The sequence below is a fragment of the Pseudophryne corroboree genome, chromosome 4 (assembly GCF_028390025.1).
Source record: "Pseudophryne corroboree isolate aPseCor3 chromosome 4, aPseCor3.hap2, whole genome shotgun sequence".
Taxonomy (NCBI): domain Eukaryota; kingdom Metazoa; phylum Chordata; class Amphibia; order Anura; family Myobatrachidae; genus Pseudophryne; species Pseudophryne corroboree.
Genome location: NC_086447.1, coordinates 342,290,116 through 342,317,500, shown reverse-complemented (window position 1 = coordinate 342,317,500; position 27,385 = coordinate 342,290,116). Strand labels below are relative to the sequence as shown.

General features: G+C 40.1%; 1 protein-coding gene across 1 annotated transcript; it reads right to left on the bottom strand.

Annotated features, from left to right (window-relative positions):
- Positions 1-6,151: 6,151 nt before the first annotated feature.
- UTS2B (urotensin 2B) lies at positions 6,152-26,770 on the bottom strand. The gene is made up of 5 exons (XM_063919633.1): positions 26,671-26,770; positions 18,268-18,369; positions 17,370-17,407; positions 13,761-13,854; positions 6,152-6,563 (listed from the first exon to the last, which is right to left on the bottom strand). Exons 1-5 carry the CDS (start codon positions 26,768-26,770, stop codon positions 6,538-6,540), a joined length of 360 nt encoding a protein of 119 aa, XP_063775703.1. The 3' UTR covers positions 6,152-6,537.
- Between the last annotated feature and the right edge of the window lie 615 nt (positions 26,771-27,385).

Here is a 27,385-nt window from a genome sequence, read left to right as displayed (position 1 = left end):
GAGAACTCACTGTGACTTGATTACTCTATAGGAAGTAAAACAGCTTTTAGCTAATTGGCTCTGAAAAATTACATAAGAATAGAGTCTCAGGAGCATCACTCACTGGACAGCCAACAGCTACAGCTAATTTAAAGTGGATGGAAACTCCCAGCCACATTACAGTATTTCTTGTAATTGGTCAAGGACTCAGCTAGGACGATCCTGCTGGAGTTGGTACTCCAGTGAAATATAAAGTATGCGTGAATCAGGTACTGGCCCACAGGAGCACAGGGTAAATCCCCGGTAGCCCCCCTGCCTGAGGGCCCCACTCCCTATTCTAGTGGTCAGGTTCCAAACTATGCAGTCAATTTATACAGTGTTACTCCATTAGAGGGCCAGTTACCTGGAGGAGCAGGACCACTGATAAATATGGGTGCTTGGTTCTTTTCTATAGAAACTACACTAAGGGGTATATTTACTAGAGTTTGGGTTTCCAGAAGTAGAGATGTTGCCCATAGTAATTAATCAGATTCTAGCTATTATCATTTAAAAGGTGCTAGATACAAAATAAATAGAATCTGATTGGTAGTATTAGCAACATCTCCACTTCTATAAACCCCATTTTTATTGACTATACCTCCAAGGATCACTTAAAAGTTAGCCAAGTCTCTGTGGTGGCTGGCAACGCCCACTTAAGCATGGCCTCTACTACAGCATTTTCCCGGTGGGCCCTTCTTGTCCCAGTCAGATACTGGCAAAAGTACTGATGTGTAGCTTGGCCAGGTGCAATTAATATTTGTATTGCATCTACGGGGCCCATTTATGAATTTGTTTTTGCTATTTAAAACTGGTTGCGTATGATAAATGGTGTTCCAGCCAATCAGCTCCTAATTATCATTTTTCGAACACATGACGGTTATGGGCACCATTTATCATACGCAACCAGTTTTAAATACTAAAACTCGTTGATAATTGCACCCCCAAGTTTGTGTCTTTTTAAAATAATCCCTAAATTATGTTAGCAGGATGTACTTGGCACAATGATTACTAATTACTCATTTCTAAGTGTTTAGTAACATGAGTAATTAGTTGGGCTATTACTCAGGCCGTGCTATTGATGATAAGTTTTCAAACCTGTGTGGCCAGTACTCTTTAAAATGTAGTTTACTCTGTATGCTCTAGAAACATAATAATGTTATATTTGGGTTCACTCAGGGTGGAGTTGCATTAAAATATTAAATTACTAATACATTTTCTTCATTGTGTTATAGGTTTGTAATGGAAAATATGACAAAGAACACAAGTTAAATTTTGCACGTTTTTTGGACAATACAAATAATTCTAATTGCCTCAAATTATGTACATATGTGTCTTATTATAGCAATAATACTTTATGCATGACTTGCTCTAACTATAACAATAGGAGGCAGAACCCAGACTTTGCATGTGGAGTGGCTGGACCACATTACCCTATTACACATTGATCTTTGTATGATCTATAGGGTCACTGGCTTTAATCAGCAGAAGAGTCAAACATTTTCATGTTTATTTTTTTGTTGTTGCTGGGATCCATGTAATTACTGAAACTTTTCTGAACTTTTTTATGCTTGGAAATATGGCACCGTATCTCATGGAATACTACACTGCAAATATTTTAAACATTCAATAATTATATGACAAGAAGCATCTAGGAAACCTTTGATAATTTCTTACACATTATCCTGGTCATTATTCTGAAAATTGGGATATAACCCCAATATTAGGCCTTAAGTTCAAATTTGCCATTTAGCAATCCAACAACTCAGTAGTTAGGAAAAACATCAGGATCCCATTGTGCCCCTTTAGTGTTGTTGCTGATAATTACACACAGAGATCACAGTACCTAGTTAACTACAACTACAGCTGACCTTGTATTCATCGCCAATGATGAAACCTACCAGATAACGCCACATCTAATCCACATAAAGAAATACATATTCATGCATTTCTAATCTACCTAAGTAATACAGTTCATGCACAGAGATTCTTAGTTCTAGATTGGACAAGTTCGCTAGCTCTCTTATAGGGTGATCTCTGTTAGCTAGAAACCTAACAGTGACCAACTGTGTAATCAGGTTTTCTAAACCTAATGAGAGATAGTTAATGTGCAAACCATAAAGGAGAGGCTAAAGGCCCATATACATGGGAGAGATGTGTGCTGAGCGTACCGCTCAGCACACATCTCTCCCGCCGCTCAGCACAGCGCGACGTGTGCTGAGCAATGCGGGGGGGGCGCTCATTTCACCCAGCGGGTGAAATGAGCGACGTGCTAGGCCAATCTAGCACCGGCAATAGCGATGCGCTATCGCTGTGGGGGGTACACACGAGTGATCTGTGCTTAAAATCTAAGCAATCTAGTCAGATTGCTTAGATTTTAAGCATAGATCTCTCCGTGAGTACCCCCCTTAAGTGCCTAATTCATATCTGATCGTAGCAGGAAATTTGTTAGCTAATGGGCAAAACCATGTGCACTGCAGGGGTGGCAGATATAACGTGTGCAGAGAGAGTTAGATTTGGGTGGGGTGTGTTTAAACTGAAATGTAAATTGCAGTGTAAAAATAAAGCAGAAAGTATTTACCCTGCACAGAAACAAAATAACACACCCAAATCTAACTCTCTCTGCACATTTTATATCTGCCCCCCTGCAGTGCACAGGGTTTTGCCCATTAGCTAACAAATTTGCTGCTACGATCAGATCTGAATTATGCCATAAGTCCCTAATACCCCTCTTACACCACACAAATAACCTGGTATCGACCCGGCATATTGCCCGGTCAACACGGGTCAGCGTGCGGTATGAAAGAGACATAGCTGAAATCCCGGGTCACCTGACCTGGCAATTCAACCCGGGAATAAAGCAGTGTTATCTCCTGGTTGAATATCGGGTCAATGGCAGCGTAAACGGGCTCCCGGGTCGATGCGACCCAGGACCCATTCGCTACAACAGGGAGAGGCGGCACGGAGATGAGCTCATCTCCAGCGCCGCCTTCGCCTCTGCCCCTTCTGCCCCCCGCCACTACTATGGCAACCCGCCCGGCACATTGCCGGGTCAGAGAAGCCAGCGGCAGCGGCCAATGCCGGATCCCACCCAGGAAGGACCAGTTTCCAATTCCTGGGTGGGATCCGGCATTGGCAGTGTGAAAAGGGTATAAGTGATACAGAGAAAAGCAAAAAATAAATAAATAATGTATTTAAAAGAAGCAATAATATGTTAAAAGAAAGCCTAATCCTAACCCGGCAATTAGCGTGATTTCGGAGAGGTGGCCAATAGATTAAAATCAGGGTTTTTTTTAAAGGCAAACCAACCACTTGGGGCAACTTAGAGGCCCTTACATATGGCGCATAGGGATCTTTGTAGCTTATTTGTTCTTCATCTGTAATATTGGTTGATAAAATTGCCTGCATTTAGTGTGTTTATTGTACTTTGCCAGGCAGCTCCTGTGCATATTATCACTTCTTTCCTCTGCTCTGTGGAAAGTGGAATTATCTGTTTTCTTCTGATATACGTAACATTTATTTACATATTTAATTACTTATTCCCCATCAGGAATACAACTTAGTTAGTTATTTTTTGTACTAATCTTTTAGACACTCATTTTTGCAGAATGCTAGATGATAGATCTATTATTAATGTTTAACCACTACATTTTGGTGTATGTAACAGATTTGTAGATTTGTATTTACACAAACACTGTAAGATGCTGTATTCTTTTGTCCTATTATATCAATATCTGCTATTCAGAGGGTGTTGACATTGGCACATTGCAGGACAATGTAGTTCAACCATGTAATATATGAGTAGAGCACCCCCTACAGTGATATTTAGTAAACCTGACTGTACAGTCCTCCACTGGGAAAATTCATATTAAAGCTGCACTACCACCTAGTAATGGGTGGTAGAGCTGGCCATCAGGGCATTTGAGACATAAGGCTGGCCTGGGTGATACTGGGAGGGTGTGGCCAAATCTGGAAACTGTGACTACACCCCCTCCATAAGAAATACATGAAAAATACTATACTATACTATACTATACTATACTATACTATGAAGGGGAGCATTTGTCCCCCTCAACAGCTTTCCCGGGCCCCCTGCCGCCCCACTCAAACAAGCCCAGGTCTGTATAATTGGTACATTCCCCCCCACACACACCCTATCGGTGCCCCTGCCAACTCCCACTCTGATCCCGCAAAATACATTTGCAAGTAGAACACAGCAAATCATTTTAGTTCAACACTTTGTCTAAGGCTGTAAGATTAGCTGGGAAATCAGTTCCTGCAGGGTTGCCCACCTTCATTTTACTTTTATTTATTGGCTTATGTGCTTTCCTGTCATATATTTATATCATTGGGTAAAACTTGCTCTTTTTGTTTGCCTAGGAAATGGCACACATGTACAATTGTATTAATTGCATATAAAAATGAGCAGGGCATAGACAATGCATAAACTAGTCTTAACGGGAGGTAGTTACGTGATCGTCGGTCTTAACATTAAAGTAGAGATGAGCGGGTTCGGTTTAACTAGGATTTACTCGGCTCTCAAAATAGCATCTTATTGGCTCACGGATGTCTCTTGTTTTGGATAGCCAATAAGATGCCGTTTTGAGAACAGAGTAAATCTGAGTAAAACCGTGTAAAACCCGAACCCGCTCATCTGTACATTAAAGCAATATATTCAGTTAATTTTGTAGTGGGGCACAGGCAAAAAAATACATTGAAATAATTGGAAGATGGAAAGCTACAGTGCATTTTGCTACACAAATCACTTATACTCAAATTAAAGTTTAAAACAATTTTCAGTTTTACCTCTTCCACCTTTGTGTTTTGTACTCCTCATTTTCCAGAGCCTAGGTTTTTTTTAGGTCTAGTCTTTATAAATTGTTTTTGTTTTTTCGGAATGAATGTTTATTACAGATATCAATTACATTTTAATACCACTGCTATAACAACACAGCCACAATAATAACAGCAGTTACTTGCTGGCAGTATAATGAACGAGCATTGTTTTCTTTGTTTTTCTATATGTATGTTTTCAGACGTGTACTATTACTCCCCTTCTGTCTTTTATTACTGTAAAACTCCACAACATATTTTCATTTGAAATAAAATGTAATAATGGAAATTGTTTTGTGTGCGTGTGTCCTTTTTCATATATTTCTTAAACTAGAAACTAATGGTCTGCTTTCTCTTAGTGCAAGCAGTCTGTTGAGACAGAAGTAGTTTGTTGCTAAACCACAAGGAGACCACACAGGACCCATATCTTGCTCTGTTCTCATGAATCTTTATGTTTTCAGTAGACATTTAGAACATACATAGCTTTTATGCAAGTGTGAATTTCTATTGTTAAATAATGAAACCTAACTTTCAATGGTCTTTTAAAATTTTGTAGACAAGTGGAAGGGTTTCAAGTCTTCACGACTCACCTAAAACTCCCCACTTCTTTTATGTATTTTAAGGTATGCAAAAATTCACGCACCATTTAGTGTGTTCCATGCACCACAAAAGAAGCTAACGTTAAAGGGTAATTCCATCCGTAAAAAATATCTTTAATAATTATTGTAAGTAGTTTAGACCCATTTTGCTATCAACTGTGAATCAGTGTATTACAGCTTGAATGATTGCAGTTTTCTTTTTTTTTTATTGACCTTGCTTTTTATTTTACAACTTACATACAAGGTAGACTTCATAAACACATTGTTCATTTGTACAGCAAAGACTTGGCCTCTGTAATAACAGAAGCAGCATTCTCAGTAATGAATATGAGAACAATTTTAATATATATATATAATTTTTATTGAACCAATGAAACAAAAATGATTTATTTTTCTCACTTAAGTAATATTGTGGAGAATAATATACATGGAGATGTATCAAACCTTGGAGAGAAATAAAGTACTAACCAAACAGCTCTTAACTATCATTTTCACACATTGGGGCAGATGCATTAAACCTGAAGACATGATAAAGTGGAAGGTGATAACGCACCAGCCAGTCAGCTCCTAACTGTCATTTTTCAAACCCAGACTGTAATGTGAAAGTTAGGAGCTGATTGACTGGTGCATTATCACCTTCCACTTTATCACTTCTCCAGGCTTAATACATCTGCCACACAGCCTGTCAAATGACAGTTAGGAGATGATTGGCTGGTACTTTTTCTGAATCCACTTTATTTCTCTCCAAGGATTGATACATCACCCCCATGGCCTCATAATGACAGTGGGTAATGTAACTACATCTGATATTCAGAAACACAGTAATAAATTCAGATTATAAATTCTAATAGATGGTTTATTTTTAATGCATTGCAAATCCCACAAAGCTTGGTGAAATCAGTAGCACAATAATGCGTCATGTGTAGATAAACACCAATATACACAATGAAATGACAAACATTGCTTAAAAAAATAACTTCATAGTTCTTGAGTGTTGTTGATTTTCCCTTTGGTCTATATGACAAGCGCTCTGATAAGAATTGTAATGCATACACACTCTCTCTTTCTCTCTGCTGTTAGGTATTCTTCTTCACACGCAATATTTCCAAAAACAGGCTGTGAAAAGACAGAAAAGTGCAGCGACATTAGCTAGCTTCTGCACAAAAATGAAAAATGGATGTGATATGAAGAGAAAGACACAAATGTTCTCATATACAGCTTACTACAGATTGTAATTGAGGTGTTTTGAGTGCCAGTCTGGAGCCCAATGGGTTAATTGGACCCAAAATATCAAACTCATTGGAGCAAGAATACAATTAATAATGAAAAAAAGCAAGTAAAGATGAATGAAATTGGGGCATATTTCTATTTCTATTTGCAAACTACTTGAAGAAAGAGGCCTGCTGTGAATATTTGTACAGAAATATGGCAGCAATAAGGAGTGCAGTGTCAGTTCATGGCTTGAACACTGCCCTTTCCCAGTGGGAGACAATGAAATATTATATGTGTCCCTGACAACAGACCATAGAGCCAGAGATATAACGACAAGTTTTAATGGTGGAATGACAATCACAAGATGGTAGAACATGCTCCTTCCCCTCTATATTGTCCCATGAGCAACAACAGTGAGTCCTTTACTGTGGGTGAGTGGATAGAATTGCACAGTCTGGTGATCTCTTGGGGCTTGGCAGGTGGCATTGAATGTTACTGTTTTCAGGCGCCATGGCGGAACATCCACCGCTTATTCTCAGGGTTTTATTTACAAAGCGTCGGGTTGTAAAATCCAGCACTTATGATTGTGTCTATGCCTAATATTTAAAAGACCAAACCTTATACACAGATATGTCTTGCTAGTATAAGCATTGCCTTTTTAAATATTGGGCATAAACACGATCATAAGTGACAAGTTTCACAACCCAACACTTCATAAATAAAACCCTCAGTCTCTTTTATGTGTGTCTGTCTATGTCGATGTGTATGGTGTCTGACTAATATTCAGACATGTGTCTGTGTGTTCCATGTGTGTATCTGACAATTAAAGTGTCCCTTTCGAGTCTGTGTGTACCTTGTGTGTTTATGATATCAGAGCCCCTACATGCTACTTTATATGACACTCTCCACCATAACATTAAAACCACTTGCCTAATATTGTATAGGTCTCCTTTGTGCTACCCCAACTCTGGCCCATCGAGGCATGGACTCCACAAGATCTCTGAAGGTGTCCTGTGGTATCTGGCACCAAGATGTAGCAACAAATCCTTAAGTCCTGTAAGTTGCGAGGTGGGGCCTCCATGGCTCGGATTTGTTTTTCTAACACATCCCACAGATGCTCAATTGGATTTAGATCTGGGGAATTTTGGAGTGCATTATCCTGCTAAAAGAGGCCATTGCTGTCAGGGAATACCATTGCAGTGAAATGGTGCAGTTGAGCTACAACAATGTTTAGGTAGGTGGTACGTATCAAAGTCACATCTACATGAATGCCAAGACTCAAAGTTTCCCAGCAGGACATTGCCCAGAGCATCACACGGCCTCCGCCAGCTTGCCTTCTTATAGTGTACCCTGCGATCATATCTTCCTCAGGTAAACAACACACACACACCCAGCTATCTATCTCATATAATGTAAAAGAAAATGTGATTCATCAGACCAGGCCAGTTCCATTGTTGGCACTTTTAGCATTGCACGGTGTGTTCTTACACCTTTCTTTCATAGCAGGCATTAACTTCTTCAGCTATTTGTGCTACAGTTGCTCTTCTGTGGGACACGGCCAGACTGCCTAGCCTTCGGGCCCCATGTATATCAATGAGTCTTGGGTGTCCATGACCCTGGTACCAGGTAACCGGTTGTTCTTTCCTGGACCACTTTTGGTATGTACTAACCACTGCATACTGGGAACACCCCACTAGAACATCACAATTTGGCCTTTGTCAAAGTCGCTGAGATCCTTACACTTGCCCATTTTTGCTGCTTCCAACACATAAACTTCAAGAACTGAGTGTTCACTTGCTGCCCATTGGCGTTTCTATAATGGGTGCAATGGGTTCTGTGCACACAGGCCCAAGGGTCCAGGGGGGCCCACACCGCACAAATTACACCTACACATATGATGGTGAGCTGCTCAATCAGATTGTAATTTCACTCAGGTGCTAAAAAGCTAAAAGCTAGCTCTCAGATACTGTAGGAGCCATTATCATGTGGCCTTACACTGGGAATTTAGACCCAGACATATGTGTAATTATTTATGGGGTGGGTGTGGGGTGCGATGGCCCCTGTGTCGGCATGGCTGGGCGGCTTCAGGTCGGCACACCCTGACACTATATTAACACTTATGATTTTCCCTATCACTTTGTATATATTTTTGTATTATTTTAATCACACCACTTACATAGCACTTCTGTGCTTCTTATTAACCCTTATTAATTTTCACCTGTGTGCTGACCTGGGGTAGCCGACCTGTGCCGACGCAATGGGGTCCTGCACCCCGAACCCATACCTAGTATTAGGGACCCACAGTGACGGAGAAGCCTTGTCGATTGGCCTGGGGGCTTAACCCTATATCTGCAGATATACGCAACTAAGATCTCCGTATTATCTGATTATTATGTAGTATTATTATTATTTTTCACTCAGTGTGCATTAGGGAACACAAATTGTTTTTTCTTCCACAAATTACACCTATATTTGATTACTTACCCTTCCGGAGTCCCGCGTCAGAGCACCAGCCGTGATAAAAATTTCTGTCAAAATGACCGCCATGCATGCTCAGTAGAATTTAGTCTACAGAACATGGCAGGCGCCTTGTTTCCGAAGACCTGCACATGCGCAGTAGACTCTGGCACAATGCTGAAGTCTACACATACGTATAAAGTATATAGGAGGCAGTGTGCTCCCCCTGCACTTTATATAATGATATAGGATGCAGTGTGCTCTCCCTGCACTTTATATAATCATATAGGATGCAGTGTGCTTCCCCTGCACTTTATATAATGATATAGGATGCAGTGTGCTCCCCCTGCACTTTATATAATGATATAGGATGCAGTGTGCTCTCCCTGCACTTTATATAATCATATAGGATGCAGTGTGCTTCCCCTGCACTTTATATAATGATATAGGATGCAGTGTGCTCCCCCTGCACTTTATATAATGATATAGGATGCAGTGTGCTCTCCCTGCACTTTATATAATCATATAGGATGCAGTGTGCTTCCCCTGCACTTTATATAATGATATAGGATGCAGTGTGCTCCCCCTGCACTTTATATAATGATATAGGATGCAGTGTGCTCCCCCTGAACTTTATATAATGATATAGGATGCAGTGTGCTCCCCCTGAACTTTATATAAGGATGTAGGAGACAGTGTGCTCCCCCTGCAATTTATATAATCATATAGGAAACAGTGTGTTCCCCCTGCACCTTGCATAAAATATATAGGAGGCAGTGTGCTCCCCCTGCACCTTGTGTGGATGATACAGGAGATAGTGTACTTCCCCTGCACTTTATATAATGATATAGGAGGCAGTATGCTCACTCTGCATATTATATAATGATATAGGAGGCAGTATGATCCCCTGCACTTTATATAACGATATAGGAGACAGTGTGCTCCCCCTGCACCTTGTATAAATGATATAGGTGGCAGTGTGTGCCCCTGCACTTTATATAATGATATACTGTAGGAGGCAGTGTGCTTCCCCTGCACTTTATATAATGATATAGGAGGCAGTATGCTCACTCTGCATATTATATAATGATATAGGAGGCAGTATGCTCACTCTGCATATTATATAATGATATAGGAGGCAGTATGATCCCCCTGCACTTTATATAATGATATAGGATGCAGTGCGCTCCCCCTGAACTTTATATAAGGATGTAGGAGACAGTGTGCTCCCCCTGCAATTTATATAATCATATAGGAAACAGTGTGTTCTAGGAGGCAGTGTGCTCCCCCTGCACCTTCTGTGGATGATACAGGAGATAGTGTACTTCCCCTGCACTTTATATAATGATATAGGAGGCAGTATGTTCACTCTGCATATTATATAATGATATAGGAGGCAGTATGATCCCCCTGCACTTTATATAACGATATAGGAGGCAGTGTGCTCCCCCTGCACCTTGTATAATTGATATAGGTGGCAGTGTATGCCCCTGCACTTTATATAATGATATACTGTAGGAGGCAGTGTGCTTTCCCTGCACTTTATATAATGATATAGGAGGCAGTATCCTCCTATGCACTTTTTATAATGTTATAGGAGAGAGTGTGCTCCCCCTGCACCTTGTATAAATGATACAGGAGGCAGTATGCTCCCCTCCACTTTATATAATGATATAGGAGGCAGTGTGCTCCCTCTGTACTTTATATAATGATATAGGAGACAGTATGCTCCCCCTGCACCTTGTATAAATGATACAGGAGGCAGTATGCTCCCCTCCACTTTATATAATGATATAGGAGGCAGTGTGCTCCCCCTGCACCTTGTATAAATGATACAGGAGGCAGTATGCTCCCCTCCACTTTATATAATGATATAGGAGGCAGTGTGCTCCCCCTGCACCTTGTATAAATGATACAGGAGGCAGTATGCTCCCCTCCACTTTATATTATGATATAGGAGGCAGTGTGCTCCCCCTGCACCTTGTATAAATGATACACGAGGCAGTATGCTCCCCTCCACTTTATATTATGATATAGGAGGCAGTGTGCTCCCCCTGCACCTTGTATAAATGATACACGAGGCAGTATGCTCCCCTCCACTTTATATAATGATATAGGAGGCAGTGTGCTCCCCCTGCACCTTGTATAAATGATACACGAGGCAGTATGCTCCCCTCCACTTTATATAATGATATAGGAGGCAGTGTGCTCCCCCTGCACCTTGTATAAATGATACAGGAGTCAGTATGCTCCCCTCCACTTTATATTATGATATAGGAGGCAGTGTGCTCCACCTGCACCTTGTATAAAAGATATAGGAGGCAGTGTGCTCCCTCTGTACTTTATATAATGATATAATAGACAGTGTGCTCCCTCTACGCCTTATATAATGATATAGGAGGCAGTGAGCTCCCCCTGCACTTTATACACGGTTGAGTCACATTATTATGACTACCTCTTACATTTGACGTTGGCAATGCATAGCCCATTAAGTACATCACGTCTCATGCGCTAGATTGGTGGGAGAAGCAGTTCGTTTCCTGACAGTCGAGATCCTGGCTGTCATAATAATGATGCTGGAAACCCGACAACCATTGGAATCCCAGCGGTCGAAATCCCGACAAGAGCCCCAAATCCATACTGGGGGGGATCCACGCCATCCCCCGAGTGGGAATAAAGCAAAGCGTGGCGAGCCCGCAAGAGGACATGCTGCGCTCACTGTCGTGATCCCGCATGCCGGGATTCCAGCGTCAATATTATGACCGCCGGGATCCCGACTGTTGAGATCACTTACTGATTCCCTTGGTGGGTATATAAGGTGTGCGATAGGCCATCTGCACACATATCACTTATCGCTGTCATGGGTACAAAGGGTGATTTATCTAAATTGTAAAAAGGGATGATTATTGGCTTCCAGGACAAGGGTGGCAGTGTTTTTGAAATACAGCAGTTTGTGACCTGTTAACATGCTACTGTAGTAAAGGTGTATCGCCATTGGACCAATGGCACCATTGCAAATAATAAAGAACACGGAAAATGAGGAGCACCACGTGCCATTGATGCGATAGGTGAACATTGGCTACAAAGGTGCGTGAGGACCGACCAACATACTGCAATGGAACAACTCACTGTCAAAATGAACCTGGGGCTATCAGACATTTGTCTAAATCGACAGTTCAGCCCATTTAGCTGCCGTCCGTACTGCACACAGCGGCTACTCTGGCTATAATGGTCATAATAATGTGGGTCGACCATGTATAATGATATAGGAGGCAGTGTGCTCCACCTGCTCTTTATATAATGATATAGAAGGCAGTGTGCTTTCCCTGCACTTTATATAATGATATAGGAGTCGGTGTGCTTCCCCTGCACTTTATATAATGATATAGGAGGCAGTGTGCTCCCCCTGTGCCTTGTATAAACTATATCGGAGGCAGTGTGCTCTGCACTTTATATAATGATATAGGAGGCAGTGTGCTTCCCCTGCACTTTATATAATGATATAGGAGGCAGTGTGCTCCCCCTGTGCCTTGTATAAACTATATCGGAGGCAGTGTGCTCTGCACTTTATATAATGATATAGGAGGCAGTGTGCTTCCCCTGCACTTTATATAATGATATAGGAGGCAGTGTGCTACCCCTGCACGTTACATAATGATATATGAGGCAGTCTGCTCCTCCTGCACTTGATATAATGATATAGGAGGCAGTGTGCTTCCCCTGCACCTTGTAGAAATTATATTGGATCTTGTAACATGACAGTTACAACAAAGAATGGTAACATGGTTAAGCAAAATGAGCATCTGGCAAACAGACACTACTATTTATTTCTTCAGCATTAGCTTTATATTTAAATGGTGCCGATAAGATAACACGACAGCACTATACATATATTTTAGGCTTCCCCTGGCTGCTTGTCAGGGGAGTGGGGAAGCAGGTAGCGGTAATGCTGCAGGCAATGTTGAAGGCAAAGCAAAGTCAGTGCTTGTCAAAAGTGATGTGTGTATAGGTCAATATGTTTACTTGAATCTGTGGTTGGGATGTAATGAAGTCCAAGTTCGTGCGGGATGTCGGCCGAACTCGGAAGTTTTTTTAAAAGGCACAATCATGTACAATGCATGGTTTAGCCTTGTAAATATTTGCCCCTTTAAAAAAAAGTCCAAGTTCGGCCGGCATCCCACACGGCCGCTGAACTCGGAGTTCATTACATCCCGCCCTATGTGTGTTAAATGCATTGACCAGGCTTTAAGAACACATAATTAACAACTATTTTTTATATAATTTGTTTGAACCCCAAGTAATGCTCAAGGTGGCAGCCGTTCAGAGATTCACTGACAGCAGCAGCCAATCTCATGCTCATTTTATAAGAATGCCTGTGGCTTGCAGTCATTTTCAAGCAGCATATTGGCATAGTGGCACAGTGGTTAGCATTTTACTTAATTGGTGTGGAGCTCACATGCCCCAGTGTTTGTGTTTGCTTGCTCTAGTTTCCTCCCACACTCAAAACAAGACATACATGTACAGTATATGGTTTTCCTTTCTTGATACCTTATGGTTTGCGCAAATGAGACCAAGTAAACACCGAAATAAGCACATATTGTTGGTGTAATAATCTGCTACTTTATCAATAAAGGCAATGCATACCTCGTTTCTTTGGATGTGATGGTGATAGCCTGTCTATGGCATATGACATATCTCCAGTCTTATCTTCCAAAAGCTGTTCTTTCAGTTTTTCCAGCTGTCAGATAAACAATACCTTAGCTTTACACATATATTACAGCACAGATGTATTCAACTATCGAACATATAATATAAATAAGGTTGTGGAAAAGGGAAACAGCGCTAACAATCGAACTAATTAAAACACAATTTAATAAACTAAATATACATTAAAAACATATGTAAATACTCTTTGTTACTGAGCAACAGGCGTGGGCATATATAAGTCCAATTGATGGATAAGTGACTGCTTGTAAAGTGCCTGAGACTGTGTCCTTATATTGGAGCGGACAGTTCACAATAAAGTGCAGGTAATTGCGCAGATGTCCATATAATATGGTATTACCAGCCTTGTGTTCCTCAATGACGGATCCGTAGCGATGGTTCCTAATGGTAGCAGGATTCCATGCAAGTATGACGGTATCCTTGGTCCACAGTGTGGCATCCTGTAACTTGCAGGTATGTGACAGGTGATTTATTGTCCAATGGAGATTCTCCAAGACCTTTGACAAAGCTGCCTGGAGCAGCAAAACGCGCCAGCAGAGACTGCAAATGCCATACCTAAAGAGACCTGTGAGACCTTTGCTTAATTTGGCAGGAGCGTGGAGAATCTCAGGCACTTTACAAGCAGTCACTTATCCATACATTCTACTCAGAGGTTATATACCTCTAGGTCATGAAGACACTGAGTATTTCACCTATTATGTGTAATATATATATATATATATATATATATATATACAATTCTTGGACGGCGGCACTCAGAACAAACGACACAGCACTGCAGATAGTTGCCAACGTTTCAAAGCAAAACGGCTTTTTCGTCATGCCCTGACGAAAAAGCCGTTTTGCTTTGAAACGTTGGCAACTATCTGCAGTGCTGTGTCATTTGTTCTGAGTGCCGCCGTCCAAGAATTGCATATTTGGGGATCTGCCTTACTCTCCTAATTACGGAAGGCAACAGACAGAGTAATCCTGGTATGCTGAGAGTGCCGGGCTACATGTGGTCTATATATATATATATATATATATATATATATATCTATCGTGCCTTGCTAAAGTATTCTCCCTCCTTTGCACTTTTCATGTTTTGTTGCCTCACATCCTGGAATTAAAATGGATTGTTGAAGGTTTGCATCATTTCATTCACAGAACATGCCTACAACTTTGAAGATGTGTTTTTTTTTATTGTGCAGCAAACAACAAATAGGACAAAATAACAGAAAACTTCAGCGTGCATAACTATTCACCCCCCTAAAGTCAGTACTTTGTAGAGCCACCTTTTGCTGCAATTACAGCTGCAAATCACTTTGGATAAGTCTCTATGAGCTTGCGACATCTTGCCACTGGGATTTTGCCCATTCCTCAAGGCAAAACTGCTCCAGCTCCTTCATGTTGGATGGTTTCCGCTTGTGAACAGCAATCTTCAAGTCTGACCACAGCTTCTTAATTGGATTGAGATCTGGGCTTTGACTAGGACATTCCAACACATTTAAATGTTTCCCCTTAAACCACTCTAGTGTTGCTTTAGCAATATGCTTCGGCTCATTGTCCTGCTGGAAGGTGAACCTCTGTCCTAGTCTCAAATCACAGGCAGACTGAAACAGGTTTTGCTCAAGAATATCCCTGTATTTAGTACCATCCATCTTTCCCTCAACTCTAAACAGTTTACCAGTCTCTGCTGCTGAAAAACATCCCCACAGTATGATGCTGCCACCACCATGTTTCACTTAGTGATGAGCGGATTCGGTTTTACAAACTTTCACTGTGGGAATGGTGTTCTTGGGGTGATGGGATGTGTTGGGTTTGCACCAGACATTGTATTTTCCTTAGTGGCCAAAAAGTTCAATTTTAGTCTCATCTGACCAGAGCACCTTCCTCCATACATTTGGGGAGTCGTCCACATGCCTTTTGGCAAACTCAAAACGTGCCTTCTTATTTTTAACACGAAGTAATGGCTTTTTTAAAGCCACTCTTCCATAAAGCCCAGCTCTATGGAGTGTACAGCTTATTGTGGTCACATGCGCAGATACACCAGTCTCTGCTGTGGAACTCTGCAGCTCCTTCAGGGTTACCTTTGGTCTCTGTGCTGCCTCTCTGATTAATGCCCTCCTTGCCCGGTCTGTGAGTTTTGGTGGCCGGCCCTCTCTTGGCAGGTTTGTTGTGGTACCATGGTACCGTGATGGATTTGATGGTGCTCCGGGGGATAATCAAAGATTTGGACATTTTTTTATTGTATTTTTTTATAACCCAACCCTGACTTGTACTTCTCAACAACTTTGTCCCTGACTTGTTTAGAGAGCTCCTTGATCTTCATGGTGTGATGCCTCTTGCTTGGTGTTGCAGCCTCAAAAAAGGTGTGTTTATACTGATAGATCATGTGATACTAATGGTGTGTACACAGAGTGAGATTTTTTTCTTACGATTTTGACTATATAGTCAAAATTGTAAGTAAAGTTAGTGCAGATTGCAAGGTGAAAGTCACCTTGCGATCCCGATTCGATGCGCGGTCGGCATCGCAAAAATAGATAGACTGTGCAGGCAAGTCAATTTTGACTATCTCTATAGAAGTGATAGTCAAAATTGACACTTAGCCAAAATCACACATAGTATCGCAAGCACGCAATGAGTGTGCTTGCAATACTGACTATGTGCTGACCTTACCCCTGTGGCATAGTGAGAATCGGGCATAGCCCAAATCTCACTGTGTGTATGGGCCATTAGATTGCACATAGGTGGACTTCATTTCACTAATTATGTGACTTCTGAAGGTAATTGGTTGCACCAGAACTTTTGAGGGGCTTCATAGCAAAGGGGGTGAATACATATGCACATGCCAATTTTAAAATGTTTATTTATAAAAATTATTTTTTATATAAACTTTTCTCATCTCGCTTCTCCAACTTAGACTATTTTGTGCAGATTCATCACATAAAAATCAGAGGAAAAAAAAAATTACAGGTTGTAATGTAACAAAAAATAGGTAAGAAGCCAAGCGGAGTGAATACTTTAGCAAGGCAATGTATATATATATATATATATATATATATATATATATATATATATGAAAAGTTCATAATTGGTGATAAAATGAGTCCAGTTTCTTTCTTCATGTATTATGCTAATGTTATAAGAATTCTGCCGTTATTGACCCATGGGGGCACACTCTCACAGAGGTGACCATATGTGTGTATTGTTTATGCATTTTGGTGCATTCTATTATGCTTATTTGGTCCGCCCCCTGGATTTGATTGAGCGGGAGCGGTATGAGGCGAGTCTCTGCTATATAAAGGGTGTCTGGGGCAGTGTGCATTGCATGCTGCTGGGTGAACATCTGTTGCAAAGTGGTCTTTCTTGACAAAGGATCCAAGCGAACTGAAACATCGACATGCTGCTATTTCTTTTTCTTGAAAAATGCACATGTAAGGTATAATAAATTTCATTCTGAAATTTAAGTGGTGGGTGCCTGTACTATTGGATTTTCTAATTATTTATTTTTATATATATATATATATATATAATTATATCACTTACCTGTTCCAGTTGCTCTAACTTGCTCTCCAATTCCATCTCTACAATTAGACCCAATAACAGACAATATTTATAATCATTTTAATAGTTTTTTTGCCAGCAGAACTATGACGTAGTTAAGTGTCTAGCCAACAATCTATCAACTAAATTTACTACAGGTTTAGTATCCCTTATCCAAAATGCTTGGGACCAGAAGTATTTTGGATATCGGATTTTTACGTATTTTGGAATAACTGCATATCATAATGTGATACAGTATGATGGCGATGGGACCCAAGTCTAAGCACAGAATACATTTATGTTTCATATACACCTTATACACATAGCCTGAGGGTAATGTTAGCCAATATTTTTTATAACTTTGTGCATTAAACAAAGTGTGTGTACATTCACACAATTCATTTATGTTTCATATACACCTTATACACACAGCCTGAAGGTCATTTAATACAATATTTTTAATAACTTTGCGTATTAAACAAAACGTTTGTGTACATTGAGCCATCAGAAAACAAAGGTTTCACTATCTCACTCTCACTCAAAAAAATCCGTATTTCGGAATATACCGTATTTTGGAATATTTGGATATGGGATACTCAACCTGTATTACCATATGAAATAATTCTAAGTTGCACATACATTTAGAAAATGCAATATGTGGGGCACCAATAAAAGTTACACTTCTAATGCATTTTTAAAAGTGTAGTGCTACTGTATAATGGAATTGACAAGGACTACTGAAGGTTTCTTAGTAAGTATTACATATTTTACCATTGATATAACTAGTCTTAACTAGTTTTATTTACATCACTGCCTTTACTAACTTTTAGTTTTTCGTAGGTTTTTCTATTGTTTTTGTATCTTTTTCATACACTCTATTTGTGTGGTGGGAACTTCTTACCAATATGTGAGGGTCTTCTTAGGGGTAGGTGTTTATTAAGGAGGAGCGTCAGGAGCATGTCTTGGGGATTTACATCTTCTTTCTCTGAAAACAGTTCATTTTCTGTTTGAATCAAAAGATAATGATTAAAACTAACAGATTTTTTACTTATTTCTATTTTTTTTAATTAACCTTAGTTTGAAAAGAAATTGTGAAGAGGAAACAGTAAATTTTAGTTCTGCTCTCCAGGATTTGCACACTATTTACAATATTAATTCCTTAGTGAGTAAGTGATATAAAAAGTAATTACTTAAGCTTTGTTATTGATAGTCATTGATGTGTACTACTACTAAACACAAAATCCAAAATTATCTCTCAATCATGCCACTATTTCTCAATCATGATGATTCCATTTTCCTAAAATCTTTGGAGTCAGACCCGTTCTCACCATAGATGTCACCAAAATTTGCATCAATGTATTTCTTATTTTCTGCTTGATGTACTTTATGGCCTTCCTGTCACCTACCTCTCATCACCCCAGTCTATGCTGCTCCCCCTCTCATTTACCTCTCCTGCCACCCTGTGTCAGCCTCTCCCATCTGCCAAATACTTCACTGGCTCCTCACACATCTCTGTGTATAATCTACACTTGCTCCCACCTACTTCTCCAACTCTATTTCTTTTCAGACTTACTCCTACCCTCTCTGCTCCTCCACTGACCACCTTGTCACTTCAACTCTGGATCCCTCCTCTCAATCTATCCAAGATTTCTCCTGTGCTGCTCCACTGATCTGCAACTCACTTACTTTACGAGAGTGGTTCAATAAGTAAGGTAACAAGACCCACTGGCGTATCTATAATGTGTGCGATGCATGCACAGTAGAGTAATCACTGGGAAAATGGCCACTGCATCATTAGTGCCCTCTTGTGCTCAGACTCTACAGCACCCCCAGCAGAGAGGAGGGGGCCCATGTGCTGCCTCCTCCTCTCTTAAAGCGCCCCTGACAAGACCATGTTCTCTATTGCATTCTAATTTCCCGCCACAACAGATAGACCACTGCTTCCCTTCATGGCCATTAGGCTGTGCCTCATATCAGTAATACTGCCTCAACAATAGGTGTAAGATAGCAGGGATGGCAGAAACCTGGTCAAACATTGAGGTGCATAGTCTGATCAGATTTCTAAGTAAAAAGGGCACATCAACAGCTGAAATTAATCTCGAACTTGTCGAGGTGTATGGTGAGAACATCATGTCATAGAAACAGGTCTGGGTTTGGTGCACTGCCTGTGACGGACGTGCTTGGCCGGCCGGATAGCTGCTCATCTTAAACATCTGACTTGCCATATCAAACCCAAAACTGTTTCTGTGACATAGCTTTATCTCCTTACACCTTGACAAGTCGATGATGAATTTCAGATGCTGATGTGCCCTTTAGATGCAGAAATCTGATCACACTATGCACCACAATGTTTGATTACGTTTCTGCCAGCCCCACCATCTTACAACTGATGTTGGGGCAGTATGACTGATGTGAGGTGCAGTCTAAAGGCCGTGAGGGGAAACAGTGGTCTACCTGCTCTGGCCTGGTGGGAAAATAGAGTGAAATAGAGAATAATACACATGTGAGAGGTCTTGTTACTTTACTTGTTGAGCCAACCTCATATCAGACTCTCTTCCAAAATCTACACATTCAAATGAGCCATTAACTTCCAGCTGTTTGCATACTCCACTCCTCTGACCCATCTTTCTCCATTTATCCTTTTGGTACGCCACGCCCTACAGACCGTAAGCCCATTCAGGTAGGGCTCCCTGTTCTCTCTATTCCTAGCATTATACCTATCACCAGTGCACCTCTGTTCCTCGGTCCCCAATGCTCCATCAGCAAAGTTTCCTTACTTGCTTTCATTGCGCCACATTGATAAAATAACAATAATTATGGGGAGCATGTTGAGTGTGATGCAGAGTGCGCAGTCATTTTACATCTGTGCATGAATAAAAAGCAATGTTTATGTTCGCTTCCATATGAGCAGTCAGTTGCTTTGTGTTTATGAGCGCTTGTGTGTCTAATTATTGAGGAAAGGAGGGCAGTGTGCAGTAGTTAGTGTAAATGTAACTTATGAGGACTGGGACACAGACACATATGTGCCTGTCATTAGACAGGAAATGTGTGGGTGCTAGAACATGGTGCAAGTTATGAAATGATGATGACAAAAAGTTGCATATGAAGAACTCCCAGCTTGTGATTTTACTAACTCATCATAGCTTGAATGTTGTGTATTTTTTGCAATGCTATTTATGCTCATGGTTAATCACAAATTTTGTCCAACTCAATATGACCCCATAAAGCTTTGATGTATATATAACACATGAATGATAGAGGATGGTGGGCAATGAGTTATACATAGTCAACGTTAGATGATAATTGTGTCCTAAAGACAGCCTGGTTATTAAAATATCCAAAGAACAGGCTCCCACTTAAGGAGGATTCCAGTTGCCCAAAATGTCCACTGTGTTCAGATTACCACTTCCTTGTCCATTGATTTTTATTTCTTCCCTGCTTTCAATAGAGACAGTTTTGTAATACATGTGTATCACTGTCTCCGTACTCTGTATTTGTATGTTCACCATATCTACCTACTTTTCCCCACTCTCCCCGTTTTGGTCAGCCTCCAGTAAACTTGGTCTGGTCCTCCATTTTCGACTTTTCTGGGCCTCTCTATTTCACTGCTCACACTGATCTGCGAATAGCCTGAATCTCAGTACAGTTACACACAGCACCATTTTCCTATGCCTTCAGCAGGGCACAATTGAGTATTCTCAGATAATGGCCACTATTAACATCCAATTTAACCCCCTTTCAATCTGCATGAAAAAAAAATACCCTAAACACTGGGATAGGTAATCTGGCAACCTCAGTGTCCACTGGGCCCTAGGTGTGAGTCTAGTAAGCATAATGGATGATCCAGCTATATTATTGTTAGTCTTTATTTCTAAAATATGTCCCAGGATTTCCTGCCCAATATCCCTCTCCTGGAAACTGTGACTAGCATTGGTTCTGCTAAGTCTGTTAGTGGATCTAGTAATGAGGTAAAAGGGTCTGGCAGAAATATTCCCTTTACTCAATCCAATATTGGATATACGTAACTCTCATCCTTCCTGGAAATTCTGTCTGCTGTATGACCGTAATGTAACATACATAGTATCTCTACTCCATGCTGTCATTTCTGCTATGCTGCTTATTGAAGATGTCAAGACTCCTCATGTTTTTTGCACTGTTGGATATGCACTTTATGTTGGATGCATTGGATTATTAATATTCTTGCATATGTTATAAATCAGTTTTCTATGGAGGTGCTGGCTACTTGTTCTTTTACATGAACCCATTATATGTGCTAAGCACTCCTTAATGTACATACACTTTGCCTGGTGTGTGCTGCTGGTCCCACGTTGGATCCCTACCACATGAACACATATGCTACAGTTCATTTGTTTGGAAGGGATCAAGTAATCTACCAATATATGTTTTTGGAATGTGGAAAGAAACCGGAATGCCAGGAGGAAATCCACAAAAGTACAAACTCTACCCTGTTAGGGGCGTTGCTGAAATCATACAATGTCCAACCATACTGCAGAGGCTTTTCATGCTGGGACTTTACATACATGATATACTTTTCTAATAATAAATATACTTAAAGTAGTAGCATGGTGCCCCCTGGAGACTAAAACTAAAATATGTAGATGGACATATAATCCTTTAGTTCCAGTAGGAGGATTAAAGCAGGTCCTGGAGCTATATTATGGATGCCTGGTGTTCACCTTCACCACAATGGTTTTAATACCAATTTATTTAATAATTGTCCAACTGACTGTTTCAAATTGGTCACAGGAAAAACACATGCTTATAGCTGCACAATAATATTCAGTTTAAATACATAGGAACCTTTTTACATACAACATGCATCCAGGGGCATTGCATGAACTTTGCGGGATCCAGAGCCGGCCATAGGCAAACTAGGCAATTGCCTAGGGCATTTGATATGCCTAGGGGCATCAGCAGCTTCTGCTGATTAAAATGATATGCAACATGCCTATATTCTGTGTGAAGTATTTCATATGCAGATACAGCCACAGTCTCATACAGTATATAGGCATGCTGTATATCATTTTAATCAGCAGAAGCTGCTTGTGCATCCTAGCCACATAGAAATGCAAATAAGATGCATTTTCATAAAAAAAAGGTGCCAGATGTTAACATTGAGGCAATATTTATAAGGACACATCTGTATCCAAGCAGAGGCAGAGGTCACAGTGTTAGCGGCAGTGTGATTGCTGTGTGCATGTGAGTGGGTTGGTTGTGCAGTAGTGTTCGGAATATGTGTAAGGAGCATTATGTGTGTCATGTAAAAATGCATTAATAATGTGCAACATATGTGTAAGGGGCACTATGCGTGTCATTATGTGTATAAGGGCATTAATAATGTGCGGCATATGTGTAAAAGGGTACTACTGTATGTGTGTCATTATGTGTATAGGGGCACTAATAATGTGCAGCAAATGTGTAGGGGGCACTATGTGTGTCATTTTGTGTATAAGGGCATTAATAATGTGCGGCTTATGTGTAAGGGACATTATGTGTAAAAGGGCATTAATAAAGGTTGTCATAATGTGTAAGGTGCATTATGTTTATAAGGACATTAATAATGTGTCTCATATGTGTAAGGGGCATACTGTGTGGAATTATGTGTATAAATGCATTACTAATGTGTGGCATTATGTGTATTTGGTGCTCTACTATGTGGCGTTGCATACAGAAAGGGCACTACTGTGTCGTCTAATGTGAATAAAGAGCAATAGGGTGTGATGTAATGTAAATAAGGGGCTCTACTGTGAGTAGTAACGTTTAAAAGGTAAAGTGATACTACTGTGGGATGTAATATGAATTATGAACACTATCGCATGATCAAATGTGAATGAAGTTGCAGTACTGTGTGGCGTAATTGGAATTGGGGTTACTATTGTGTGGCCATGCCCCTTGCCAGCAAAAACACACCCCTTTTTGGGCTGTGCGCCAAATCTGCAAACTGTTTCTATTTAAAATATAGGAGGTACAAACACCAAAATAAGGACTGCTATGGGTGAGGGGTGATGGTGCTGGGAAAGAGGTGCAAGGTCAGAGGCGGAACCAGCAGTGGTGCTAGGGGACACTAGCCAAAATCTTGCCTAGGGCATCATATTGGTTAGGGCCGGCTCTGGTGGCATCCATTGCAATATTTTATACCCCTTATTGCTCTAGTTCATGTTACCTACCTGAGGGGGATACTTCTATGTCAGGAAAGTATATTTTTAATGGAGAGCTTCTTAATTTAGGCACACAGGAGTGTGCGAGATGGATCATATCAGTATGGAGCTTTGCTGAGAGGGAGAGACAGATTTCCACTGATGAGTCCCCCTTTTCATGCCCTGGCAGTGGGCCAGACCCAAATCTTTGCAGGCAACTTCAGGAACTTGGTATAAGATGGGTCTGGGGGCCCCCTAAGCCTCTAGGCCCTATAGCAATGGCACCCCTTGCACCCACTGTAGTTACGCCCATGCATGCGTCCCTATCAATCCCGGTCAACCATTTATATAAACTGTGAAATTATTATTTTTTTAAAAACAACTTTTAGGCCTTTGTAACATTGATGGTGTTGGTATACTGTATATGCCTTTATGTTCCATGTGTTATGTGTATTGTCAAAGGATTATGAAGTAATCATATCTTCCTTATTGCTGGAAAAAGCTTTTAGATAGGAACAAAACATTGAGAGTTAATGTGTGTTGAAAAATGATTCCAAAACTGTGTGTTTTCACCTGAGCATTCCCATAGTTGATACCAGAATTGTATAATACTGTATTGTCCCATGTTCTGTCAGGCGATTTAAGAGTATATTGATGCAAGTGAGATTCAGTACCGGATGAGACACTGAGGGTTATTTAGAAATATTGCATCTAAATAAAAAAAGAAAAACTTGTTACTTTGCGGATTGGTTAGCTCAGTCTTGAGACGGAGCTAAGCAATCAGCAGCCATTGTCAGTCACTACAAACCAGTGCAAACATCATAAAGCACGGGTACGCCCTCCCCTTCAGTGAACCTTGCCAGGATCACAATAAGCTATCTCACTGCTGTCATTAGAAACTCCTCCATGCCGGGCGGCGAATCATTGCTGGATCTCTAAACATCCACCACTGTCAGCTTGTAAGTGCTACAGGAGACTGAGCCCCACTGTCGCAGACGATAGGACCGATTGACCTCGTTTGCAATATACCGTGTGGGTGAGAACATTATCAGTTTGAACAGGGATAGAAGTATAGCGTACCTGGCCAGTACAGCTGCGGATGCTCTCTGGGACCGTGTTTAAGATACAATAATGGGGCAGATGTATTAACCTGGAGAAGGCATAAGGAGTGGTAAACCAGTGATAAGTGCAAGGTGATAAACGCACCAGCCAATCAGCTCCTGTATGTAAATTAACAGTTAGGAGCTGATTGGCTGGTGCGTTTATCACCTTACACTTATCACTGGTTTATCACTTCCTTATGCCTTCTCTAGGTTAATACATCTACCCCATTGTTGCAACTGAACCATTCTAACCAAAAGGACACAAAACCAGCTACAGTATGTACAGTATTAATTGCGGTTACCTTTATCTACAAACAGCAGATAAAGGCTTGTGTTTAAATATTGCTACTGCCTATATGTCAGGTTGATTGTATGCGCTTTTTTAACAAATGTATTGTTATCTTACAATCTTTATATGCACTTAAGCCTCATTTTAAGTATCCTGAAAATTATCAGCGCTCCTTTGCTGTTACTTTATAACAAAGTAACAACTTTTTCTGCTTTATCTACAGTATCTAAATTGACATCCAGATGGTCGAATAGGAGCAGCTTTTACATTTTAATTATTAGTGGCTATGTTTTGAGATCTGAATAAGGTGCGCCCAATTCTGTCAATTCTCTATGAATAGAAGGATAGACTGTTTTATATCTAAATAAAAAGGTGCACTAAACCTTAGCAACCAAACAGCAATCAGCTGTTACCTGACTAGTGTATATTAAATGTGCGATGAAAGCACGTCCCATTGACTGGTACTGTTAAGTGTAAATACAAAATGAGTGCAAATGACTTTGTCAAGAAGCAGACACACTCTATAGTCATTTCCAATATAGTCATATATTATTGAGAACTACTTGCTACCTAATTGCTATTAGTTTTTGATGGTCTTACTGGTCTAAGCAGCCTCATACTCAGGACATACACACAAACATCTATATACAGTAGCAGACCATAAACATTGTCAGCCTTTTTCTGAAAAGCATATCTGTCATTTACTAATTACATGAACTATTGTTCTAACCTGCAAAACATCAGATTATCTGTATTTCATATGGATGGACAAGAGACTCCACTCAATCACTTAACTGCTGATATTAGAAGTGTAGCCAACATGAACCACAATGATACAGTGCATAGCTTATATATTTCAGATTGTTAGTGTCAGCAAGTTATCATGTTTGCTATTTACAGTATTTACAAATACATGCAGTATGCTTCTGTGCCCTTATTGTATAATAAGGTAGGTATTGTTGTAATTGTCTTAATTTAAACAAGTACTGTATATGGATACCATTGCACAGATGCCCACAGAGATCAATATTTTTATTTTGTTAATTGCTGTGTAATCTTTAGACATGTAAAAAGATATGAGTGGGCAAGACTGTATTGATCAGACAATTCTTCTTTCAGATCTGCAAAGTGAGTGTTCCAATAATTCTTCTTTCAGATATTTAATTTATCATTTGGCATTTTATGAATAAAAAGTATGTAATATGTGTAAGTAATAAGATGCTATATCATGCTTAGAAAATGCTAGGAAAGATTTTGAGGAGATGGAACCATGCCTATATCATCATTTCTAGTTAACTAAATAATTACAGATATAAGTAAAGAAACAAGTACTAATTGGATCAAAATAAGTTGAGTTCTACAATAATGGACCTAGAGTCTCAAGCTTAGAAATAAACAGTAGTTATTAAATGTTACTGAACTAAAAGAGGAGTCAGTGTTTGAAGAAACAATACAAGGTTTAAATAGTGGGAGGAAAAAACAATAGTAAGGAAAAAGAAACACTTGCATCATATAACCATAGCTCATTAGTAAGCAATATGTGCAGAAAAGATTAACTAATCTGCTTTTAAGGTTGTATGTTTCTGTTTCCAACATACAATGAATTTAATTTTTAAATGCCTGCAAAAAGTACTGTTTTATACCTATGACACATTTGTACAGTCTTAGTACTTGGAAATAGCCATAGGCTTCAATATGGCAGAAATACAGCATGACAACTTCTATCACCAAACTATGCAATATGGAATACTTACCTTGCACTAAATAAGGTTTCCCTTGAGCTGACTGCATGGAGATCATAAACAGGAAAGTTAATGTCCCAAGGCACAGGTGTACTGAAGTGGCTTTATCCATCATGTTGGATAAATCCTCTGGTTGATGGAGCTGCTCTGAGAACCTGGGATTTGAATGTGCATCTCCCCCAGGTCAGCTCACTTTTAAATGGTTCCAGGAGTCGTGTCATATTCAAAAAAACTCCCAATGAAAATCATTCATCCTGTCAGTGGTATTCAATTCTTGGAAAACTGACAAATGAACTGCGTGCATTTCTTGACGTCAAACCTAGATCAATCTATCCAGAATATGACCAATAAAATGAGAGCTGAAATACGCATGGTAAATACAAATTAGGAACTGGTGGCAGACTCTTGGTAATTTATTGTTGTATTTCCATGCTCTCATTTTAATTACGCTGAGATCTTCGTAATGAATGCCACAATGGAGGCTCAGGAATCACTAATTAAATTGATTTTAGGTCCCAGATCTTTAAGATGACTTCTATAGTTCATAGTATGATGCTATGGGATTAGTTCAGAGAGGAAGATGATAAAACACGGAGTGGAGAAAGATTGAAGACAAATATGAAATTCATCAAAGAGACACAGCAGGTCTTCAGAAATGTCAGAAGTTGTAATGCATTGTGTTTCTTAAGACAGCACAAGCCAGAAATTGACCAGTGGTTTGATTAAT